This window comes from Theobroma cacao, chromosome 7, assembly GCF_000208745.1.
Source record: "Theobroma cacao cultivar B97-61/B2 chromosome 7, Criollo_cocoa_genome_V2, whole genome shotgun sequence".
Lineage (NCBI taxonomy): Eukaryota > Viridiplantae > Streptophyta > Magnoliopsida > Malvales > Malvaceae > Theobroma > Theobroma cacao.
In genome coordinates, this window is record NC_030856.1 from 3,046,893 (window position 1) to 3,071,579 (window position 24,687).

The 24,687-nt window shown below is 35.4% G+C and overlaps 4 protein-coding genes and 1 pseudogene across 4 annotated transcripts; 2 read left to right on the plus strand and 3 right to left on the minus strand.

The window, feature by feature from the left end:
• LOC18593683 (F-box/LRR-repeat protein At4g14096) lies at nucleotides 1,533-2,933 on the minus strand. Its single transcript, XM_018124477.1, has 2 exons — nucleotides 2,307-2,933; nucleotides 1,533-2,192 (listed from the first exon to the last, which is right to left on the minus strand). Exons 1-2 carry the CDS (start codon nucleotides 2,916-2,918, stop codon nucleotides 1,872-1,874), a joined length of 933 nt encoding a protein of 310 aa, XP_017979966.1. The 5' UTR covers nucleotides 2,919-2,933; the 3' UTR covers nucleotides 1,533-1,871.
• On the plus strand, nucleotides 5,512-12,300 carry LOC18593684 (autophagy-related protein 18f). The gene is made up of 8 exons (XM_018124453.1): nucleotides 5,512-6,109; nucleotides 7,795-8,250; nucleotides 8,330-8,749; nucleotides 9,100-9,336; nucleotides 9,434-10,264; nucleotides 10,564-10,730; nucleotides 11,063-11,428; nucleotides 12,040-12,300. The coding sequence occupies exons 1-7, from the start codon at nucleotides 5,819-5,821 to the stop codon at nucleotides 11,424-11,426; spliced, it is 2,766 nt and encodes a 921-aa protein (XP_017979942.1). The 5' UTR covers nucleotides 5,512-5,818; the 3' UTR covers nucleotides 11,427-11,428; nucleotides 12,040-12,300.
• LOC18593685 lies at nucleotides 14,303-17,281 on the minus strand (annotated as a pseudogene).
• LOC18593686 (probable galacturonosyltransferase 12) lies at nucleotides 19,317-22,578 on the plus strand. Its single transcript, XM_018124465.1, has 6 exons — nucleotides 19,317-19,877; nucleotides 20,649-20,704; nucleotides 20,792-20,947; nucleotides 21,045-21,635; nucleotides 21,719-22,021; nucleotides 22,138-22,578. Exons 1-6 carry the CDS (start codon nucleotides 19,667-19,669, stop codon nucleotides 22,420-22,422), a joined length of 1,602 nt encoding a protein of 533 aa, XP_017979954.1. The 5' UTR covers nucleotides 19,317-19,666; the 3' UTR covers nucleotides 22,423-22,578.
• LOC18593687 lies at nucleotides 23,472-24,670 on the minus strand. Its single transcript, XM_007021024.2, has one exon. It carries the CDS (start codon nucleotides 24,595-24,597, stop codon nucleotides 23,629-23,631), a length of 969 nt encoding a protein of 322 aa, XP_007021086.2. The 5' UTR covers nucleotides 24,598-24,670; the 3' UTR covers nucleotides 23,472-23,628.

Sequence of the window (24,687 nt, forward strand, 5' to 3'; positions counted from 1 at the left end):
TCTCTATGTATGGCACTTTTAAGCAAGCAATTCATCGTTTTGTCAAATTTACAGCACCAGAAACTGTAAAAGGGTTCTCATCAATGTTAAATGGATTATTAAAATCACACTGTAATGAGATTAACTAATACTAATAAACTGAATCATCCCTCTGTGGATAAGGATCTTTATACTGCCCTATAAGATGGAATTTCAACTTGCTGGAGACAGTTTTATGATATCAAACGTATAAGCTAACAGAGCAAACATAAGCTCTCAAAGGTTAAATATGTGCCAAAATGTGATTCAATCCCAAAGTAACACTGGTGACATTGACATAAAAAGATTTGACACAACAGTGCAAATGATAAGAAAAGAGTGTCAACCCAACATAACCAGAATTTCAAGCTCTTCAGATCTCCAACTCTCAACTTCTCAATCACATTGGCCATCAAAGAACAGAATCTTGCTTCAAAGGCTAGGGAGCTAACCACTCCCTGTATAGATTTGAGTTCTTATGGAACTCTGGATGAAACATCAATGAAGAGAAATTCTGATCTAAAACAAGCCCAAAACATTTCACAACATCTTCAAGCCCCAAAGCAGAAGAAGCCTTAGGACATGGTTGGGCTCTTCAGTTACCAACTTTTTCATTTTCTCCACTTGAGCCTATCTTGGCAAATCTTAGTAATAAATTAATGTTAATTATATAGTTCAAACAAGAAATTCCCAACTCTCATTTAGCAGTAATATTTATATTCTTTTATTTTTCTCCTTTTTAATTATTGGAGAGAGGGCAAAAGGGAAGCTTGAGCAGACAAAGGGATGAGAATAATCTGGATGTGAAATTGTGAATATGGTATCAGTCCTTTTCTAATGACCCACCTAGCATGATACTCTTTGCAACTTTTTTTTTTAAAATTTTTGGATTCTAGATCTTTCTGCTAAACTTTTTATTAATGATTGCCAGCTAGAATGATCATGAACTTTTGAAATATTTGATAGACTGACAGGACTCTCTCAAAGGTAAAGAAGTAGGTACTGTCACAAGATTAGATTAAAAACTCCATGTTAGATTTACATGACTTGCATAGATATGCATTTTATTTATAAATTCATAGTTTTTTCTTTTCTCAATTAACAATTTGGTGAATTACTTTTATTCTCATACGAATTATATTATTAATTTTATTTAATGAAATTATCGAAAATATCTTTAATTTAAAATTAATTTATTTATTCACATTTTAAAGTATTTTTTTTATAATTTTATTAAATAAAATTAATAGTTTAATTTTTTATAAGAACAAAAGTTATTCATAAGATAGTAACTGAAAAATCAAAATTGAAAAAAAAAAAAGAAGAAATCATAAGATACCATGTAAGAAAAATTTAAACCATAAAAAGTTGATGTTCTATAGTTTGAACTTGAGAAACCAAGAGAGTATGAGTTGGGAAATACCTTCAATGTTTTGTCACATATCATGTAACTGTAAGGTGTTAATTCAATGTACCTAACAAAAGAAAACTAAAGTGTTCTGTCATAATATTAATTATATATATATCTAAAATGCCAGCTGAGCCTCGACTGCACCGAACTGTATTGATTAAGCACAAGTGTTGTCTTCATCAGCTATTGTCAAAACCCAAGTGTCTCTTGTCAAAACCCAGGTGTCTGAATGACAATTCAAGTTAGAAGGATTGGGTTTTTTTCAAAAAGCAAGACAAAAACAGAAACAAACTCTGTTTAATCTCTACCTTACAAGTCATAATTACATGTTTAAATGAAACTTTGAATTACATAACCCCTTAACCATGGCCTATAGCACAGCACTACTTCTACATGAACACATGCACACAATATGAGCTAAAGAGCTGCCTCAACTCACTGTTTATCCCCTCCTTCTTTCCCAGGTCTTCTGATAGATCTTCTGAGCAATGGACTGAAAACCACTCCAAAGCCTTAGCATTCTTGAGTATATATTTAAGAATCGAACCTCTTCTGCATTATCCTTAACCGGTATAACATGCTTCTGATATTCCTCATCAAATCCTTGGGGAAAGTGTAGAGATCGTAGATTTGGTGACTTTTGAAGAACATGCATCAGTGCAGCTCCATCACGATTAGCAAAGTTGAAGTTTACATTCAAATCGGTCAAGTTATAAAATGTAGGAAGATGATTAGCTTGGAAATTTTCTGCAAATGAGATAGCCTGCCAGAAAATAGAAAAACTTTTGCTATCAGAAACTAATGAATGAATTAAAGTTCGTCTAATTTGCATTATTAAGTAAAAGATGTATATTCGTATACATATATATACACATACCTGAAGTGTTTCATATGATAGTTCAAGAAATTTGACACCCCGAATTGCTTTCAATAATCGAAGAGTGCGATGAGCAGCCTGAACTCGAACTCGTTGGTCATAACTCAACCAACCGAAAACATCAACTTCAGCACGAATCACCGAAGATAGGTTACAAGCTATGAGTTCGACTTGCAAAGAACTTGTGTAGTAAAGGTTTAAAAGATTTGGAGTACAAATCTTTATTGACATATCTGGAGGATTTTCGTCGAAGAAAATAAGGGATAATGTCAAAAGGGTGGGAATAGAAATGGTAATTTTTGTTGTTTCGGTCCACCCACAGTTGTCTATATACAACTCTTTAAGGACAGGACAGGCAGAGAGAAGGAACTGAGCAGAGTGCTCATCCTGGAATTTAATGTAATCGAGATACAAGGTTTTAAGCCTGGGTAAGAATATGGAGGTTGGAAAATTGTTTAAGGCAACCTGAGTCATATGTAACTTCAAAGAAATCAATGTCTCGGAAGTAAAAAGGCAATGAGGCAAGGTAAACAAATTGGATTCCAAGTAATATGGAATAGAAAGATCAAGCTCTTCGACTTTATGGTTAACTACTTGTGATACTATTGACATTGATGCTAGTATTTGGGAAAAATGGACGGCACAATCGGGGTGTAGATGAAATTTTCGTATGCGTGTAGTGTCAGGAATGAGGAGCTCTCTCCGAACCCTATCTAAGAAACTAGAACGTTCCTTCTGCTTCTCTTTCCATGCATTGAAATCAAAATTAACAATGGTAAAGAAAGTCCACAAGGACTTCCATCTTGAAGATAATGCAGAAGTGCTTACTATATCTTTTGTCGGTAAAAAAGATAGAATATGATGAAGAAGTTCATCGGGTAATTGACTAATAAAGTCTTCACTGGAATCATCTTGTTGGATTTTGATAGAATGCATGTTCTTTAAAAGAAAACCAAAAGAGAAAGGGAGAAAGTGGGGAATTAACAACCAAGAGCTTTCGATTATTGTAGAAGAGAATTGTTTGATTCCCTTGGCTTGGTGAAGAAACCAAGTCGTGTTCACCCTTTATATAGTTTACTGTCTTCACCTAAAGCAACACTTTTTAGGAATTCTACAGTTTCCTAATCTCTTATTGTCAACAATATATTTTTAAATTATTGAAAGAAGGAATTCTATTCAGACCAAAGTAGCTAGTTGTACATGGAATTTGTTTTAAAGCTAAAATTGTTTTAAGTAATTAAATTAAGATTTTATTTGATATAATGTTGATATAAATTTTATAAATTATTAGTAAATCTTGTTAATAAATAAATTTAAAAATTAAAAATTTTTAAACATTTTTATTTGATATAATGTCAGATATAAATTCATGCATTATAAATTGAAATTGAATTGTTCCTCTTGGACCCAAATTGAAATTGAATTTTAAACATTTTTTCTTTTTTTTTCTGAAATTTCTCAAAAATTGTCAAACCAACTAATTATTTGACAATCTAGGTGCATATTTTATTTAAATTTATTGGGTCCATAAAAGAAAATTAGACTAAAGTTTGGGCTTTAAAAAATATTAATATAAATAACCCCAAGGGATTAAAAAAATATAATATGCTCGAGAATCAAGAAAACTTGCCATAAACACTCTATCAATTCCAACCCAATTTCAGCAATTTCTTTTCTAAAGAATCAAAGAATTCGTTCAACCGTGTAAGAAACTTTTTGCTCGACCACTCGCTGTTCCTTTCAAAACTTCACACTCACCTCAAATTAGCAGCACGTGTCCAAAAAGAGACGGTTGTAATAGCGAGTAACGCCGATTTATCTACTCGCGACGGTGGTTTAAGAAATAAATGAAGAAAAAGACATAATAATTTAAAAAATTCTTTAACTATTCATTAAAATTAACATAAATATTTATTCTTATATATTGCTTTCAATTATATTATATTTTTATTTTCAATTAAATAAATTTTGATGATTAGCTATTAATTAATTATCACTAGTCAAATATTTTTTTGTTATTTTCATATCTGTCTAACTATAAAATGATGTTGATATGAAAAGTAAAAATTATATTTTGTAATATATATAATATATTAATATTATGTGATCCAAAATGATAAATTTTTATTAGTTATAAATATTTATTTAATTAAAAATAAAAATATAAAAATTTGATTGAATATAATAAAAAATAATTTATTTAAATTTATGAGTTTTTAAGTATTATGCTTAAATAAAAAGTTTTTATTAAAAAAATTGTTTTGGTAAAAATGTTATGAGTAATAATTATTTGTACATTGAATGTGTTTAAGTAATAAAATTTATGCATGTCTCATAAAATATATTTATGATGGTGACCAAGTTCATTAAATTTAATTTTTATGTAAAATGCACGCCTTGACCGTCACAAAGTTTTTGATGTGATCAAATCCATTAAATCTTAGGCATCCAATCATGATAATTATTTTATTTTTTAATATTTTTTAATATTTTTTAAATATTAATAATTTATTACTTATATAAAATTATTTTTAAATTTATATTTGATGTACTAACAATGTATAACAATTATATATTAAAATTGAGTAATTGACATGCAAAAATTTTAATAAGAAAATCTTGAGAGTTAATAAAAAAATAAAAATTATAATTATTTTGCATGTTATATTGATTATCCTAAATCAATTGTGACATAAAAATAATAATTGCTTTATTAATATGGATATTTATGTTCACATCTTTAATTATATAAAGAGAAGGAAAAGGTGAAGGAGGTTTGAAGAGAGGAGAGGAATTCCAATAGCCAAAGCAAAAGAGAGAAAGTCTTTTGCTCTTTAATTTTATTAATTAATTAAAATTAAAATAATAAGAAAAACTTAAGGAAAAAAGATTAAAAAAGGAAAATAAAAATACAACTTCATTTGTTCATTATCCAATCTCTCTCTCTCTCTCAAATCTTTCATGTTTTTCTCGTTCTCTTTATCTCTCTCTCTCATCAGGTCGTTCCCTAAATTTTCGTTCCAAAAACCCTAAAAACCACACTCTAGCAATCATTATCTTTTTTTTTTTCTATTTTTTTCTCATTTTAATTTGTTCAAAAATTAATTCAATTTCCGAAACAAAAAATTTTTTTTCTTTATTTTCTGTGTAATATTTGTTAATTTTTTCGTTTAATTCCAATCAAAAGCTTAAATTTTTAATTTGTGCTATATTTGATAAAATAAATAATTTTTTTTGGGTTTTTTGTAAACAACCAGAATCAAAATCAAAGCGGTTTTTTTTTTGTTTTGTTTCGATTCGAAGTTTGTTTATTTTTGGGAAAAGAATTCTCTTGTGTTTTTTGAAATGGAAACACTTGTAACCTGAAAATTTTTTCAATTAGAAGGCTCTTTCGTTCTGGGTATTCATAATTTCCTCTTAATTTCCCCCCCCTTTTTTTTCAGCAAAACCCGCAAAAAAAAGAGGCTTAAGAATTTTTTATGAGATTTTGAGTAGGAACAGCCTTTGGGCTTATGATAAAAGGAGAAATTGGGGAATTATCAGAAAGAATTTTGATTATCTGGGTAGTTTCGATTTTGGGTTTGCTTAATTGGGTGTTTGAGATTATGAGGAATAGTGGAGATGGGCAAGGGCAATCTAAAATGCAAGGTGGGGGTGTCGTTTCGAGGTCAGCTCGGAGTTCATTTCGTGCCATCTCCAGTTACTTGAGGATCGTTTCTTCCGGTGCTTCGAACGTGGCACGGTCGGCGGTTTCCGTGGCATCGTCGATTGTGGATAGGGAAGATGATTCTGGGTGTGATCAGGTAAGAAACGATGATGGTTTTTGAGAATTTTTTTTTAGTTGTCCGTGTGGAATATGTTATAGAATTGGAAAGCTTATTTGAGTTCAATCTTGGGTTTTTTTTTTTTTGAAGTTTCTTCGAGTATTATCAGTGTGCCTACTTTAGTTTTCCTATAGAATTGGAATATTTTAGGGGGTTTAAATTTTCGTAAGAAGAAAACGTCAGCTTCTTTTGAGTTCAATTTGGCCTTTTTCATATTGGAGACTTTTAGCATGCCCATGTTGAGTTTGTTATAGAATTGGAAAGCTTCTTTCAGGTCAATTTGTTTTTTTTTTTTATTTAAATGGATTATAATTATGACCATGTTGAGTTTGTTGTAGAATTGGCAAGCTTCTTTTGATACAATTGTTTGCTTTAATTTTTTTTTTGAGGACTTTAAGTATAGTTTCTTATATAATAAGCTCTTTTTCTATATGAGGTTAAGAGTTCGATGTTGTATAATACGATAAATCGATGCTGCTCTGGTTTGGGTTCCAGAGGAGAGCTATTGGGAATCCCTGATTCCCATTTGACATTTTATATATGTTTTGAGTTTTGACATAGTGTAGAAGCTCAATCCATCATACCACTGTAATTATTTTCTATACTTTGGCATGGGATTAGACTTGCCATGATATTGTGTATTTAAGGTGTTGCACTGTTATAAGTATGTGATTTCATGATTTATATAATCTCCTTAGGTGATTTAGCAATTTTGGAAATTAAATAATTTGGCTTTCTATCTACACAAAAAATCAACTATAAGTAAGATCTGGTGGATTTTTCTAGAATAATTTACTGTTTACATTAGAAGCCACTTGTCAATCAGGCTGACTATGAGTGGATTTAAATCTGTAGTTTGACAGTGCATTTCTTTAGATAATAGTTATAATTAAGAAATATGTGAGTGTTTCCAAGCTTTATGGTTCTGTTAAGCACCATAGCTCCAAAAGTTGTAGATATGAATGGTTGGAAATTTTAGTTGGCTGTTGGTTCACGTGTTTGTTTGTTTCACACCTTGAAACTTCTCAACCTATTATTGTCATGAAAGTTAATCTTTTCGCATGTGGTCTATTGGCATTTTGGCTGATTCTTTGAGCTTCTACTTTATTTGTTTTATAAGAGGGCTTACCATGTGTTAGTGTTGACCTGACAGTCAGCTAATTCGGAGAGTTTTGTTGTTTGGATCAGTAGTTGATGACATTTTTGAATGATTGCACTCTTGTCTTTAATGATTGGTATCAAAGAGTAGTTTTTAGTTGTTAAAAAATCAGATCTGGAGTAGGCTGCAACAGAGTACATTTGAAGGCTTGATAGTTGAATGCTTTATGGGGTTAGAATTAGTTAGAGGTTTTATTCTCTTACATAGATTAATATAGAGAACTTGGTAAAGAATATTGGAGTTTAGGATGGAATTGCAGGAGATAATGTGTTTGCTTTAATTTGATTTAGGTAATAAGGGTTGAATTTTCTGAGATCCAATCCAAAGTGATATTGGAGTATTTTGGATTTTGTTTTTCCTGTCAATTGCTACAAGCTATACATCCTTTGCCCAGTTAATAATTGATGCATGTATAACATACACTTTGAGGTTAATCCTATAAGTTAAGAGCATAGAGAAAATATGGCTAATATCATATTCCTCTGTTAAATTTTATGAGGTAAAGGTGCATTGGGCTGGCTTTGACAAGTTAGAAGGTGAGGGAGATGTCATTCGACAAGTTCTTCTGCTTGGCTATCGGTCTGGTTTCCAGGTTTGGGATGTTGAAGAAGCAGATAATGTCCGTGACTTGGTATCAAGACGTGATGGTCCTGTTTCATTTATGCAAATGCTACCGAAACCAGTAGCTTCTAAGAGATCAGGGGACAAGTTTGTAGACAGCCGTCCCCTTCTGGTAGTTTGTGCTGATGGGTTCATCTCTGGGGGTAATCACAGTCAGGATGGTCCAGGCAATGGAAGCATTCGACACAACCATGATTCAGGGAATGGTAGCCTTGTGCCTGCTATTGTCCAGTTTTATTCCTTGCGATCTCAATCTTATGTACGTAAGCTAAAGTTTAGATCAGTGGTTTATTGCATAAGGTGCAGTTCTCGGATTGTTGCTATAGTTCAAGCAGCTCAGGTATGTTATCTTATATGCATCTACTTTTGAGCACCCTTACATCTAGTCACAGTTTGAGGACTAAGTTTATATCTTGCAGATACATTGTTATGATGCCACAACATTAGAGATGGAATATACCCTTCTTACAAATCCTATAGTCACTGGCTGCCCTAGTTCCGGAGGTATAGGTTATGGACCTCTTGCAGTTGGTCCTAGGTGGCTGGCTTATAGTGGAAGTCCAGTTGTAGCTTCCAATTGTGGACGTGTCAGTCCGCAACATCTTACACCTTCTGCAAGTTTCTCTGGGTTTTCTTCAAATGGGAGCCTAGTTGCACACTATGCAAAAGAATCAAGCAAGCAACTTGCTGCTGGGATTGTGACCTTAGGAGACATTGGATATAAGAAACTGTCCAGATACCTGCCTGATTCCTACAATTCCCTGCAATCAGGAAGTCCTGGCTCGAAAGCTAATGGGATTGTTAATGGTCATCTACCAGATGCTGATAACATTGGAATGGTATGCATTATTCCTCTTCTGTTTGATTACACCTGCAACTAGACTAGTATTTTTCAAGCTCCCTTTTTCCTTTCTCTTTTTCACATTTGGCCATATATATATGTGTGTGTACACACACACACACACACATATATATATAAATATGTATATATATAGTCTTTAATTTCACGTTCTTTGTTCAATATCTTATGTATTAAATTTCTTTTAATCGGAGGCTGCTTTTTCTGATATTAAGCACATATTACAAAGTGGCTTTTCAGTTGTACTCTCATGTGCCATTATAAGCAAAGGGATACAAGATAAACCTGTTTTTGGTTATCACTTCTTATTATTTTCCCTGGGTTTATCAGGTCATTGTCAGAGATATTGTCAGTAAAGCTGTTATTGCTCAGTTTAGGGCACACAAGAGTCCTATTTCAGCATTATGCTTTGATCCTAGTGGGACCCTTCTTGTGACAGCTTCAGTTCAGGGTCATAACATTAATGTTTTCAAGATTATGCCTGCACTTCAAGGAAGCTCTTCTGTATGTGATGCATCATCATCATATGCACATCTCTACAGGCTGCAGCGTGGTTTTACAAATGCTGTAAGACCAGCACTACTGTTCTATATAATTCTTACAAATGCTGTTGTTAGCAACATGAGCCTTTTCTTAATCTTTTTTCTTTCTTTTGAGTTTTCAGGTAATACAGGATGTTAGTTTCAGTGATGATAGCAATTGGATTATGATTAGTTCTTCGAGAGGGACAAGCCATCTATTTGCTATCAATCCGATGGGAGGATCTGTAAATTTTCAGTCTGGTGATGCTGTTTTTGCCTCCAAACATAACGGTTTGGGTGTTCTGACTAAGCCACAAGTTCGTTGGCCTCCTAATTTAGGAGTGCAAGCACCTACTCAAACGAACCTTTGTGCATCTGGGCCCCCATTGACACTTTCTGTTGTTAGCAGAATAAGGAACGGAAGTAATGGTTGGAGAGGCACTGTAAGTGGCGCTGCAGCAGCTGCAACTGGCAGGATGGGTTCCCTTTCGGGGGCCATTGCTTCGTCTTTCCATAACTGCAAAGGCAATAATTTTTTGTTTGCTGAGAGCAGCTCTTTGAAGACAAAATACCACCTTCTGGTTTTCTCTCCTTCTGGATGTATGATACAGTATGTTTTACGAATATCAGCTGACCGTGATTCAACACCTTTTGTTTCTGGATTAAGCACAGCTTATGAGCCAACTGCAGAATCTGATGGAAGATTAGTAGTTGAGGCAATCCAGAAGTGGAATATATGTCAGAAACACATTCGAAGGGAGCGAGAAGATAATGTAGACATATATGGTGAGAATGGAACATCAGACAACAGTAAAGTATATCCTGAAGAAATCAAAGAGGGAAGAACATACCTTGAGCCTACTGATATTGTCGACAAAGCAAATCCCAACCCTGAGGAAAAACATAATTTGTATATTTCAGAAGCTGAACTGCAGATGCATCAAGCTCGAATGCCATTGTGGGCAAAACCAGAGGTATTACTCTGTGTTTAGAAGTTTCTTAGATGTTTGTTTTTGGAGATATGCTTATGCTTGAAGGTGCCAGCTAGCTTAGTTGGTAAAGTCCTGTGGTGGTTGTGCTAAGGACTTGGATCAAATCTCACCTTCACTTGGGATTCTATGTGTGTTTGTGCACGTGTGGGTGTTGTGAAGGAGGTTGTTGAGAGAAGGGGGAGAATTATCCCCTGTTTTGTAAGTCTGGCCATTGCACCTGGAGTACTGGGTTTTTTTTATTTGAAGAAATTTAACTTTTTTCTTGTTCTATATCTTTCCAGATATACTTCCAATCAATGGTGATGGATGGCATCAAAATGGCCGAAGAAAATGCTTTTGGAGGGGAAATAGAAATTGAAAGGCTCCCAACTCGCATGATTGAAGCACGATCGAAAGACTTAGTTCCAGTTTTTGACTATCTTCAAACTCCTAAATTCCAGCAAGCAAGGTTTGCTGAGTGCTATTTATGTCCACTTATTTTACTGTTTCAAAGGATGCATGTCAATTCTGTTTTTATCTGCAATTTAAGAAGTCTAGATATTTGAGTTTTTTTGGTTCATAGTATCATTTTTGAAAGGATGCTTCTTACATCTAAGTGAAGGAGTAGTTAATTTATAGGGTATAGGATCTATATGTTTTGCCAATTGCTTAATCAGTATCATTCTTTTGGTTTCTTTAGCCCTTGTTTTTCCATGGTCTTAACTGAATGGCGTTTCATGCAACTATTGGATTTGCTTATGTTGACATTCAAGGATTATTCTTACTGTCTGGTTTTTACAGGATTCCAACTGTAGATAGCAATAGTAATGGACGCCTGCTGCATCAGAGGTCTGGGCTGTCTGAAAATGGGCAGGTTTCACGTAGAGGTAGCTCTGGCTCTCTTGACTCCATGAATGAACATGGTGCTGCATTTACTGAACTTCTCAATGGCATTGAAGAAACTAGTTTGAATGGTCCTCAGATGCCTATAGAAACCAAGGGCTTTGTAAATAACAGTGACAGCTCTAAAATAAAAACTCGGCTTGAGATTGTAAATAATAGAGAGAGCTTAAAAATGGAAGCTCAACTCAAGTTTGTAAATAGTAACAGTGAAGGCCTCAAGATGGAGAATCATTTTGAAGATGAAGGTGATATGTTTGATTAGAGGTAATGGTTTTATTTCCAGTTTAAATTATAAGTTGAATGTTAGTATTAATGTGTCCAAACTTTTCATGTTCACGAGCTTGGATATGCCTCAAAGTGATACATACCTAATTTAAACTTCACATTTTGCTGTTCAAAAAAAATTAAAAAACTTCACATGTTTTACCCACACTGGGATGTTCGTTATTCCTTGTATGAATAGACAATATGATGCCGTCTACCTAACTTTGGCAACTTGTGTTTTCACTCATTGTTTAAGATGCCATTTCTTTCCTTATTGTTAAATATAATGGCTCAATCAGCCTGTGCCATGCCTTGTGAACTAAAGGTATGTACATGGACGTGGGACATCTGAATGTCTTTGTCATTGTGCCAAATGGTTATTTAGATTATAAACTAACTTGCTTGAACATGGTGTAAACTGTCCCCATTAGTTTTAAGGCATTTTAGACAAAGCAGTCTTTAGGTATTCCTTCAGCTAAATATTGAATTGATATGCCAATCCCTTCTTGATGTTTTATTCTAGTTATGCTTCCAGTCAAATTAATTTGATAATAAGATGTCTGTGTTATGATTTTTGAACTGAAATTTTGCCTTTCTTTTCCTATTTCCAGGTGTGCAGATATTCTTTTTATTCTCCAGAGGCTGATTAACAATGTTAATACTATGGGTGGCAATGTAAACAAGAGGCAAAGGGGGGCTTGACTGTGAAGAGGAATTGTGGATACTATGTTTTGGGTTTTTCATATGTTGACATTGTAAATAACAGACAATGAATTCCCAATAATTAGTTGTGATATGTAAATAATAGCATTACCTTATGACCCCAACTTGCTTCTATTCTATTAATTTAAAGGCTTATTTGTTACCATTCACGTTTAGGTTTTGGTCAAGTTTTTCTGCAGCAGTAAATAGTAATTCTTGGAGTAAGTTTTCCATGTTACATCAGCGTTATCTATCAGCAACTTGTGGAGGAAATTTTGATCGAATTGCAATTGAAAGAGGCACCATACCATTCAACCCCCATGGACAGACCATGCTGTTGTGTGTCAAATCAGGGAAACAACTGAACAAAATACAATAAACTAAAATGAAAAAGAGTATCTGCTCATGATGCAAGTATATATAAACAAGGCATGGAAAGTAGGTAACCATGTTCTTGAGCTATTCTAGTATGGTTTTAATCTTTGAGAGGTTGTGTTGGATCGGCAGCTGCAGACAACAGAAAAAGTCAGAACCAAAAACTGCAGAGAATGACAGCAAAGCTAATGAAGAGAGGGAGAGTGTTTTCTTGCAATATGAGCACACACTCGAAACAAAACCGTAAAACAAGAACACAGGCTCAATAATATCATCTCTGATACAAGTATATATAAGCAAGGCATAGTCAATAGTAATCAACTGCCCAAACTGCCTCTATGTACACTGTAAATAATGCTAAACTTGAAGGATCTCAACCATAACACATCAAATACTAATACAAGAGTCTTCTGCAAAGGCATGGGACCAGATATGAAGCAATGCTGAAAGATGACTGAAATCTAACACAACAGTTGGTAGCTTGTCTGATATGATCATGGCAGCAGACAGAGAAACAGAAACTAGAAAAAAAAAAAAATTTCCTGCAGGCATTGGTTGGTAATGACACATTGTTTGACCTTTGTAGGGAAGGCAATAGATGTGGCATTGGATTTGGATCTCTAGCTTACCTTGCTAGCATCAGACGCAAAGGGTTCTTACTCATTTGCTCCCAAGATTTAAATAATATACTATCTTCTATAATTCACATAGCTTTATTCTACTTTCTAATTGGAATTCGTTGCATGCAGTGCAAGAAAATTGTCCAAGATATGATAGGCTAGGACATAGATCTTTAAGGCTTTAAGCATGTCATAGAAATAGTTTACCCTCTTTTCCAACACTATCTGCCATCTTCCTATATACAACCACCATGATAGAAAAACTTTATGCATTTGTAAATTGCTTCAGATCATCAAACCATTTCTACAAATTTTCTGTATGTTTCTGATATACTTGCAAAGATTTTCTGTATTGATGGCAACAATTGCATGCATAGATATATGTTGAGATCAAATCTCTTCAATTTTCAATAACTGTCTTTGGCATGAGTTATGTCATCCTCAATATAGGCAAGGACCAACAGCTATAGTACTTTCGTCATTTTTGTGCAACCTTTGCTTCCAAAGCTGACTGTAATTAACAAATTTTGAGCCTGATCATAGCCAAACTCTACCTTCCAAAAGGAGGTCTTGAGTTTTCAATCCCAATTTCTCATCTGTTAAAGAAGAAAAAGATGGCTAAGAGTTATGCCTAGGTTGCTATGGCGTCGATAGTTCTATAAACAGAAATGCCATTGACATTTTTCCAAGAAAAAGGCTTCTTGTTTGAAAAACTAGCACTGTAATTACATTGTTGGGAAATATACACATTCTGAAATGAACTGCAACAAAGTGGGATAGGCAGCCTTTTGTTCAAGGCCTTGCTATATACACTTATTTACATATTGTTCTCTTTCTGAACCTGCTGCACCACAAACTAACAGAACTACCAGAAAAGGGGAAAAGGGTTTTCTTACATTTCATTTCACAGCATTAATTTTTCAACCATCAAAACAAGTTGTAATAACCCAAAGCTGAATCTAACACCTCTAATCCAAACAACTGCAGGAATCAACCTGACCTACTGTGTACCAAAGATTTTTGTTGAGCACCATTTCTCAACCACCTTTTCCGAGCTACTAGGCCTAAGAACAAGGAAAATCAACCAGAAAAAAGGGTAAGATACACTTGAAATAGATACATGAGTGCAGTAAACTGTATTAGTCAATTGGATATTTTACTATCTTATGCAATGCTCTTATTCAACAGACCGAAAATAGCTATCTAGATACGTAGAATGAGGAATTTTTCTTACCCATCTATCTTCTAGTTTCAGCATTGGAGAGGCTGTAAATGGTTGGAATCGTTGCTGAAGACTGAATCTGATCTGAACGTCATCCCATACAAGATTATTCCACCACTGCAAATCCCCTTTTATTCCTCTAAGAGTTACTGCATTGCTTGTCGCAAAAGGAAGCTTTGTTAGCATGGGACAGTTTCTCACTTCAATTTTCTCCAAAGAGGGCAAGCAGGTACCCTTGAACAAATAGTCGTTAACATGGTCAAATCTCTCAGTTTTATGACTCTTAGCTTTGAGATCATTTCGGTGGACACTTCTCCTGAAATGATACGTTTCATTCTGCTGCTAATTCTCACCTTGATCTCTTCAAGGTTTTAACCTGTTGAAGTAAAGCAAAGGATATGGGGGTCTTCAGGTTTTTACAGTCCACCACCTCTGTAGTTTTTAACCATCTTAAGACATCCTCTTCTAGGGACCATGCCTCCCAAATTTGCTGCTAAATTTTCTAAGCGACTGAGGCTTACATGCTCCAACTTTGGTAAGATGCTCCCTACAATGTTCTCTCCACTTATCAAACTAGTGATGCAATCACACTTTGATATAGTGAGTGACTTTAAGCTTTTCAGGCCAGACAAACTATTGTTGATGTCCAGTTCAGATAATGCACTCATGCCTCCACATATAACCAGATCCAAGGCAGTTGCAGAGCACAACAACCCTTTGAGCCCTCTTCCCATGAGGTCAACTCCTCTGAGAATGACCCTCTTTTCATTATGTTCAGTGGGCAGATAGTTTGAATAACGACTTGTTGGCCTAATTTGTATGTTGAACTCTCTCAGTCTCCTCAACCAAGAAGCATCCAGGACAAGAGAATCAACCTTGTCTAGTCTTATTTTAACAATTGATAGCTTCTCCAGGGTGAGTATCTCATCGAACGCTGCTCTCTCATCTTCTATATTACATCTGGCATCCCACTTATATGCACTGAAAGACAAGTCCAATGACTCCAGGCTATGAAATCCTGAAATTGTACCAGACTCAAAGGTTTCTAGGTGGTGTGTGCGGGACAAATTTAGTTCTCTCAGATTATGTAGCTTACTCATTCCATTTGGTAGTTCTCTCAGTCAAGTGCCAGAGAGATCAATCACCTCTAGTTTATAAAGAGCTCCAAGTGGGTGTAGCATCTCTAGATAACAACAGTCTCTTAGAAGAAGAGCACGAAGGCAATGTAGCTGACTAATAAAAGGTGGCAGAGACGCTAGGAGAGATTGGCTCAAATTAAGGACTCTAAGCTTTCTAAGTTCTCCAAAAAAATGATCATGGATTTTGTTAATAGGATTACCTAGGAGGAATAACACAGTTATCTCAGAGAAACCTGACAATTGCTTTGGCAACTTTGTGATGTTCATAAATGACTTCCTTCTGCATGATTCCTCTGACCCTTGTTTTGTTACATGTGACGTAGTACTGGATTCACAAGAAAATCTTCTTTTCTTTGATATCCATATGGCTACATCCCTCACCATATCATGCAATCTTACAGTTCCAGCCCATTCACCCTGTTCTAATAACCAAGAATCCTTCAGATTTTCAACCAAAGCTATCCCATCATTGAAACATTCTTCTAGAGTCTGGTGTCCATTGATTAATCTATCAGCTATCCAGCATTGAATCAATTCATTTGTTCTGATCATATAGTTTCTGGATATAAAGAACAAAACAAAAAGCATGACTGCAGAATCTTACTTGGCAATGAGTTATATCTCAACATCAAAGGCAGATAGACTTCATCCTCAATGCATTTGACATGAGGGGCTGAACGCTGCAAATGGTGAAGTGCATGCTTCCACAACTCAATTTTTCTTCTATTCCTAGTTGACATCTCAACTGTCTCGAGTGCTAATGGCAAACCACTGCATTCTCTTGCAACTGCCCTGGCTAGTGGATTAATGCCTGGTACTTCTACCACATCTCCTGCATTCTGCGCAAACAAATTCCAAGATGCTGCTTTGTTTAGAACGTCCAACTTGTTCTCTTCATTGGTCATCATTGCCCTGCACACATCGAGGGATCGAGTTGTCAAGAGAATCTTGCAGTTGGCTTGGTCATCATCCTGTGGAACACCCCCAATGTCCAAATCAATTCGCTCCCAAACATCATCAGGAGGAACTTTTTCTTCATCAATCTTTGAAGCAGTCTCTTAGCCCTTTCCTCTATGGTATTGTTCCCATCCAATTCTAAGTTCAATCTCTTGGCTATTTGAGATTGAACCTTTTCCGAATCCAAGTCCTTTGATACTGTGACCCAGATGACAATATCTAGTTCTTCCATCAAGGAGGATGACTCAAGCTTGTTGTTCAGGTTTCTGATCAACGTAGTTTACCCCACTCCTCCCATGCCCCAGACAGCTATCCTCTTATTTTCACCCCCCTTTAGGAATTTCAGTAGTCTTTCTATCATCTCTACTGCTTCTCTCTGACCAGCAAGAGATGGTCCTTGTTGTTTCTCAACTGCTCTTACAGGAGACTTCTTCTGAGTAACAACAGTATCAAAATTGCATGTATCAATCAGATGCTTCACCTCAAGACGCTTCTTTGCCATACGTCTGCTGAGCTGGTACCGGGGAAGAATGTTGCAGCTTGAACTGCATCCTTGGACAGCAATCCTATCAGCCTTTTCTAGCATCGGCTGTACTTCTCCTTCAATCTCCTCAACCTTGATAGGCCATCCTTTGACTTATGCAGCTGGACATTTCCCTTCTGTTTCAGCTAATCTGACATCCTCTTCGATTCCATTCTTTCGTGCATCAAGTTTCTCTATTTCATTCTGCAGGCTTTTGGTGTTATAGTGGAGTTTTGCAAGGGTGGCAATGCTTGAAAAGATAAAGCTGGCAATACATCTACCAGTTTCAACAATGACTGCACCCAAGGTATCCATGGCTAGAGAGTTGAAAGGTTGAGCTTGAAGAGCATTTATAGCCTTTGATGTCGACAAAACAGACAAGCTCATAGGAAGAACCAAGAACAAGAGTCGAATACATTTTGTCATCACCTGTGAAATAGTCCAAAATTTTGGCTTTATTTTGGTGGTCATCTTTTACTTCCCACCTTAGAAATCCATGCAAATCCTTGAGAAACTCATCACCCCTAGCATAGAAGAAGTAGAACATGCACAAAGCTATATGCTGCCATTTATGCATCATGTAATCCAAGAACACATGGGGTTAACAAATACAGTGTACAACACAAGGAATCCATAACATGCCTCATTGTCAATATCTGTTTTTTCCATTTCTTCTTTATTTTGATGATTCCTAGTACTGCACAAGCAATGCAAAATCTTCTTGCTCCATTCCCCATATATTGTTGTATCTTGATTATTGACCTTTGTCACCCAAGAGTTGCTAATCAAGCTGTTAAAGAAAAGACAAATATGGTGTCATTAGGCCTTACAAATTTATCTATATTTATTGATATTTTCTTTTAATGTAATTTGTAAAACTCGTATTTTAAAATTGAAATCTTTTTATCATTGAAAAGAGATGTGATTATTGATTTTGTTATGTCTTGATGGTAAAATTCTCTTTCTTTTAATACACTTGTTGGTTCCATAATATGATAATATGAGACAACGTACCCAAGATTGCAGGTACCATCAGGTTTTATCTTGAAAAATAAATTATTCCATGATTCTAATTTCTCAAAAGAAATAGCAATGTTGATGTTTATTTGGATCAGCCCACCATAATCTGGGCTTCCTTTTGGTCTACACTTAGCTTGGCCCAATTAATTTCTCCTAGTATCAAAACTCAAATTTAAAATATGATTTTTTTTTAATAATTAATGATTATTATATTAGTTACACGTGGTATTCATGTCAGAATTCTATGGTTTTTTTTTGCCTCTTTACTTAAACTATAATTTATTTATTTTATTTTTTGTAAGAGCATAGAGTAGAATTCAATACATGAAATGAAAATTGCACTGTTATATATATATATATATCTACACAATTAGGTGGTATATCAGCTGGGAAAGTAAGTATTTTCCATGAAAGAGAATATATCATTTATTTTGTATGATTGTTTTACAAGGTAAATTGATTCCTTTTGACCAGGCTGATGCTCTCTAGCTTTCTTTCTTCCCTTTTAATATTGAAGCTGATGTTATAGCTTTCATGTGTGTATGGAAGTGTTGTTAAACATAATTTTCCTACAGGAAACAGATAAGAAAGAACCCTAGCTTGAAATCAATTATATCATGTCAGATTTTTTAGGTTTAATTCATTATAATATGTAATTAATGTTATCTCTTTCGAACTCAAAATCAAATGGTTCTAGTATACATAAAATGAGATTTCGATTACGGGTTTTGAATTCGAACCTTAATCCTCTTTTTCTATGACATATACATAATATGTTATAGAAAATGAAGGAAGATGTATAGTTTTGACTATTATCAGTATACAAAATTTTCTATCATTTTCGACTTCTCATTCTTCCTGTTAAGAATAAGCTTCGATATAAATTTTCAAGTGTAAATTATGAGATTCGTCGTAAAAATGATCGTATTATTTTTGTTTGATTCAATAACTCTGTGTGCTTGTGTGTGTATGTATATAATATAATAGTAAGAAAATCTTCATGCTTAACGTTTTCTCCAATGAATGGTTAGATGTTTCCTGTGTTTTCACTCCAACAACCGAAGTGGTTTCAACCCCACCATGAGAGATTACAGAAAGAGAAAGTCATTTTCCATTTAGAAACCCTGTACCGTCAAAGTCCGAACCCTCTTCTCTTTTTCTTTCCTATGCCTACAAGAACTAAACCTTCATGTGGTGGCAAAGCTAAGTGACACCAAACAATATTTTCCCATTTTTTTTCTCTTTTTTTTTTTTTGTCCGAAGTTTCTGTTTCTGATGATCTCTCAACTTCCCTACTTCAAACCCAAGCCAAAACCTCCAAACTCAACAAAAAAACAAACATAGCCTGTTTCTAAGTCTCATGTCTTTGTCTCCTTAACAACCCTTCCCTCACTTGTTCTAAAAATAAATATAACCTTGCAGGGGACTTGACATGTTTAGCCTGAAGGCTAAGCAAGGTTAGGTAACTGACAGCTACAATTTAAACCCCATCTCAAATCCTTCCTTTTACAGAATTTCCTTACTCGGGGGCTTCTCAGTTCTTCTTCCAAATGAATTACCAATAGCTGTACAGAGAAGCAGAAGAAGAATTCCTGGGGGATCATCCTGGAGGGCTGTGTGTTGGGTTCTGCTTGCTTGCTTTGACTGCTGTTTCTCTTTCTTCTGTCTAGGACAAGAACAATGCAGCTTCACATCTCACCGAGTTTGAGGCATGTGACAGTACTTCCAGGCAAAGGAGTTAGAGAGTTCATCAAAGTCAAGGTTGGTTCAAGACGGGTTTCATACCGAATGCTCTTCTACTCACTTCTCTTCTTCACATTCCTTCTCCGGTTTGTCTTTGTATTGTCAACTGTTGACAGCATTGATGGAGAAACCAAGTGTTCCACCATAGGTAAGTTTCCTTTTGTTTCTCTTCAAAAGCACATCAGATTAACATTGTTCTCTTGTTTTAATTAGCAGCATTGAACTTAGAGTTCAAGGAAGCATGTAAATGTTTTTTACAAGATTTGACAGTGAATAACAAAGCAATGATCAAATGCCAATGTCTGCTGTCAGATAGAACATAAACCAAAAAAAAAAAATCAAAGCATATAGGATAATGTCATATAATTATTACATAAAAACTCTACTTCTATAGATATATAGAAATTAATTATCTGTTGTGCCTTGAAAAAGCTGATTCTGGCAGTAAACTTATATCCATAGATTTTATTTGTTGATCATTTAAGAAATTTGATTAGTTTGGTATCATATAATAAAGAATAATGAGAGATTCAGATGGGTAATCATAGTCAATAACACATGTGACAAATTAATTAAGTTATTATATCTGCATTTACAAATGTACCCTTCATTTGCCTATCAGATTCATCTAGGATGCCTTTGTGATTTATCTGCCAATGCTCATTTACCATTGGGAATACCATGTGATAACTGTGAACCCAGAATTTCTCTGTTCATTACTCTTCAATAAAAGCTCAAATCACTATTAGCATGTGAAAAGTATTATTACAGTAATTAAATAAGAAATTCTTTTTTTTCCTATATGGTCGGTTGATTAACAGTGCTCTTGTTCTTCCCACAGGATCCCCTAGCAAGAAAAAATAAATACTAATTTGGGCTTTTTTTAATTAATTATTCTTTGTTTTTGGCTTTATGATAGGTTGCCTGGGAAAAAGAATAGGACCCAGGATCTTGGGAAGAAGGATTGAGTCAAATGTAAATTCCTAATCTCATTCTAGTTTAACAAATTGCTTAGAATATCAGTTCTTTTAACTAATTGGAATTGCTTGTGGTTTATTGAAGGTCCCAGAAGTGATATACCAAGTACTAAATGAACCAGTAAGCAAAGATGAAGTACAAGGAAAAACTGATGTTCCTCAGACATTAGAAGAGTTTATGGCTGAAATGAAAGAAAGCAGATCAGATGCAAAAGCCTTTGCTCTAAGACTAAGAGAAATGGTATCACTTGATTTCTGTTTTTTCTGCCCTTATATTTAGATTGCAGTTAGCCAAGAATGTATTGGACTTGATGAAGGTTATGACAATTTTTTTCCAGGTAGTTCTACTTGAACAAAGGACCAGAACGGCCAAAATCCAAGAATATTTGTACCGCCATGTAGCATCAAGCAGCATTCCGAAACAGCTGCATTGCTTGGCACTAAAGCTAGCCAATGAGCACTCCACCAACGCAGCTGCTCGCCTCCAGCTCCCCTCAGCAGAACTCGTCCCTGCCCTTGTCGATAACTCTTACTTCCACTTTGTACTTGCCTCAGATAATGTGCTTGCAGCCTCAGTTGTTGCAACATCCCTTGTAAAAAACGCATTACGCCCTGAAAAATTTGTTCTACACATAATAACAGATAGGAAAACCCACTCCCCCATGCAGGCCTGGTTTTCATTGCACCCTTTATCGACTGCTATAATTGAGGTTAAGGCATTGCATCAGTTTGATTGGCTTTCAAAAGGGAAGGTGCCCGTTTTGGAAGCAATGGAAAAAGATCAAAGAGTAAGGTCACAGTTCAGAGGGGGATCATCAGCAATTGTAGCAAATAATACCGAGAAGCCTCAAGTTATCGCAGCCAAACTACAAGCACTCAGCCCTAAGTACAACTCCTTGATGAATCACATTCGGATACATTTACCAGAGGTAACATTTTGTTTCTTAAGGGGAAGAGAAGAAATATCCAAGTACTAGTGGCTATTTCTTAACTGAATTTTCTTTGCATGCAGTTGTTTCCCAGCCTCAACAAGGTAGTCTTCCTAGATGATGACATTGTGATTCAAACTGATCTTTCACCTCTATGGGACATTGACATGAATGGAAAAGTTAATGGAGCAGTGGAGACATGTAGGGGTGAAGATAAGTTTGTCATGTCAAAGCGATTCAAGAGCTATCTCAACTTCTCGCATCCTATGATTGCAAAGAATTTTGATCCTAATGAATGTGCATGGGCATATGGCATGAATATTTTTGATCTTGAGGCTTGGAGGAAGACCAACATTAGCCTTACATACTATCACTGGCTTGAACAGGTAATCCCATCTCCAGATTCTAACCTTTAACTGAGTGTGCACTGCAATTTACATTGAAAATATTGATAATAGATAATCTTATTTTGTTGTTCTGACTAATTAAATTACCCCTGCAGAACTTGAAAACAGACCTCAGTTTGTGGCAACTGGGTACTTTACCCCCTGGTCTAATTGCATTCCATGGTCATGTTCATGTCATCGACCCATTTTGGCACATGTTGGGACTGGGATACCAAGATAATACAACTTTACTTGATGCTGAGACCGCTGGGGTCATCCATTTTAATGGCAGAGCAAAGCCTTGGCTAGACATAGCCTTCCCTCAACTTCGACCTTTGTGGGCTAAGTATATCGATTTCTCGGATAAATTCATCAAGGGCTGTCATATTAGGGCATCTTAACAAGGATTTTGAGAGAGTATAGTGACCACAATGATGATAAAATACATGTTTGTATATGAGAAACAAAAAGAGGAGAGAGAGAGTTCTTTACAAATTCAAGGCCTTCAATACAGATTCTGAAATCATAACAGCATCACGCTTCTGATTTTTTCGGAACTCTTCTTCCCTGGTTATGAAATCCATCACTCACTCGTCCCTACTGATGATTTCTCTTTCCTTTTTTTTTTAATTTTTTTTTCCTTATACTTTTTGTATTGAGATAAAAGCATCTTCAAGATTGGAACACACTAGTATTTATTGTTGTAGCACACCAAAAATGTCTAGAAGATGCAAAAATCTCTGATTCATGAGATTTAATGAAGAACAACAGATTAAAGCTTGCAAATATACCATGGTAAGTAACAGTTTAGGATGCAGAAATATGCCATAACCCATCTTCGCCATGATGATTAGTCAACTAAGCAAGAAATTAAGAAAATAATTAAGATTGTGCCATTCTCTCAGGAATTAGACAGGGCAACTGCAAAACCTGTAATTTAATACAATATCAACTGAACAAGCAAATCTGCAGTACTTATTTGTTTATACTAATCCAATGTTCCCCAAAAGGAAATGATGGTCACAGATATGGCTGGTGGGCTATAACATCAGAATTCAAGCATTCAACCATCAACACCAACAAGTATGGTAGGTTGCTGACTTTTTGAGCTGCAAAGTATGTTTCAACTGCTTGATATGTCCATTTGACAATATCTTTTTTTCTTCGCTCAAAAAATGACAAAGGAAAAACAACAGACAACATAGGACATGTGCAATGTTTTCCATTGCTATAAGGCACCAAGAAGTTTATTTGTCGATCTTCCCTATCCTTTTTGATCCCATTGTTGCAGTAGCTTAGTCCACCAAACCACTGAAATGAACTTGTTTTTAAACTTCTCATTTTCCATTTTTTGTTAATTACTTTATACCAATCCTCCTTATCTAGAGAGGGAGTTGCTGGCATAGGAACATTCTTATGCCAGAATACACAGAATATCAATATCAATGACTGTAGAAAAGTAGCATGAAAGTCAAATTCAGAGAAGCACAAGGTTCAATACAACTAGCGGTCAATTGCATTGATAAAAATTCAACAGATAGCTCTAAAACTCCTCAAACCATGAGGGCAAAGATCATGATAGATCAAACTTGGAAATCCAACTACACTTACTTTTTTCCAGTAACATTAGACACCAAGTCCCTCAAGAACTTGGCAGATTTTGTAATAGGTGAATTGATAGCCATCAAATTATACAACACATTCTCAACTTCCTCAATCCCTGGCCGCGACTTGAACCTTGAAACTACCTTCATTGCACCATCTTCTTCAACAAGAACTGCCCATTGCTCTCCACTCAAAACACCATCCCTAACACACTTGAAAACCATTCCTTTCCTTTTACTCACAACACCCCTAACCTCTAAGCCCATGAATGAATAAATCACTTCAAAAGATCCTACAAACCCTTTCAAATCACCAAAGCCACTCTCTTCCTCAAAACTCCATTTGGGGTTGAAAATCACCATCGGCTTTGGGTACAAACTGTCAGCTATTGTTTTTATAACAGCAAGCTGCGAAGGCTCTGGAGCCAGAAAAACTGCTACATCAGCAGAACTCAAAATTCTGTTATTTCTGTTAACTGTAGCCAAGTCAATATGTTCAATATGGCTCAATGGACATGATTCAAATGCTTGGATTCCAGCTTCTTTTAAGCTTACATTAGGCCAAAACACTAAAAACTGAACCAGAGAACCTTTCCTTCTGATGGACATATCTTTAAAGATATCAAGAGCTAGTTGAGAAAGAGATGATGGTGAGTCATCAATGAGTGGGATTTCAACTCGGAACCTGGGTTGTTTTAGCTTCTTGAGCTTGCCTGCTAGCTTGGGATTGTTGAGAGGCTTCTCTAAGCAGGTGGAAAGACATGTTTTGGCTTGGAGGATGGCTTCTTCTTTGGAGGAGGGAGGTGTGGAAGAGGAGAGGGAGGACTGAATTGATAGAGAGGGGATCTTGTACCTGTGGGAGGCATTTGAGTTGATGAAAGCAAGATGAGAATGGTGGTTGTGGTGCTGGGTAGGGAATGGAGTCGGGTTTTTGGAGGTTTGAAGATGAAGCCTGAGAAACTTGGACGCCATTTTAGTTGGTTTTAAAACTGAGTAGAGAGCTGGTGGTTTGAGAAGAGAGGTAGTTCCAAGATGGTCTAAAAGATAAGGAATCATTGGCTT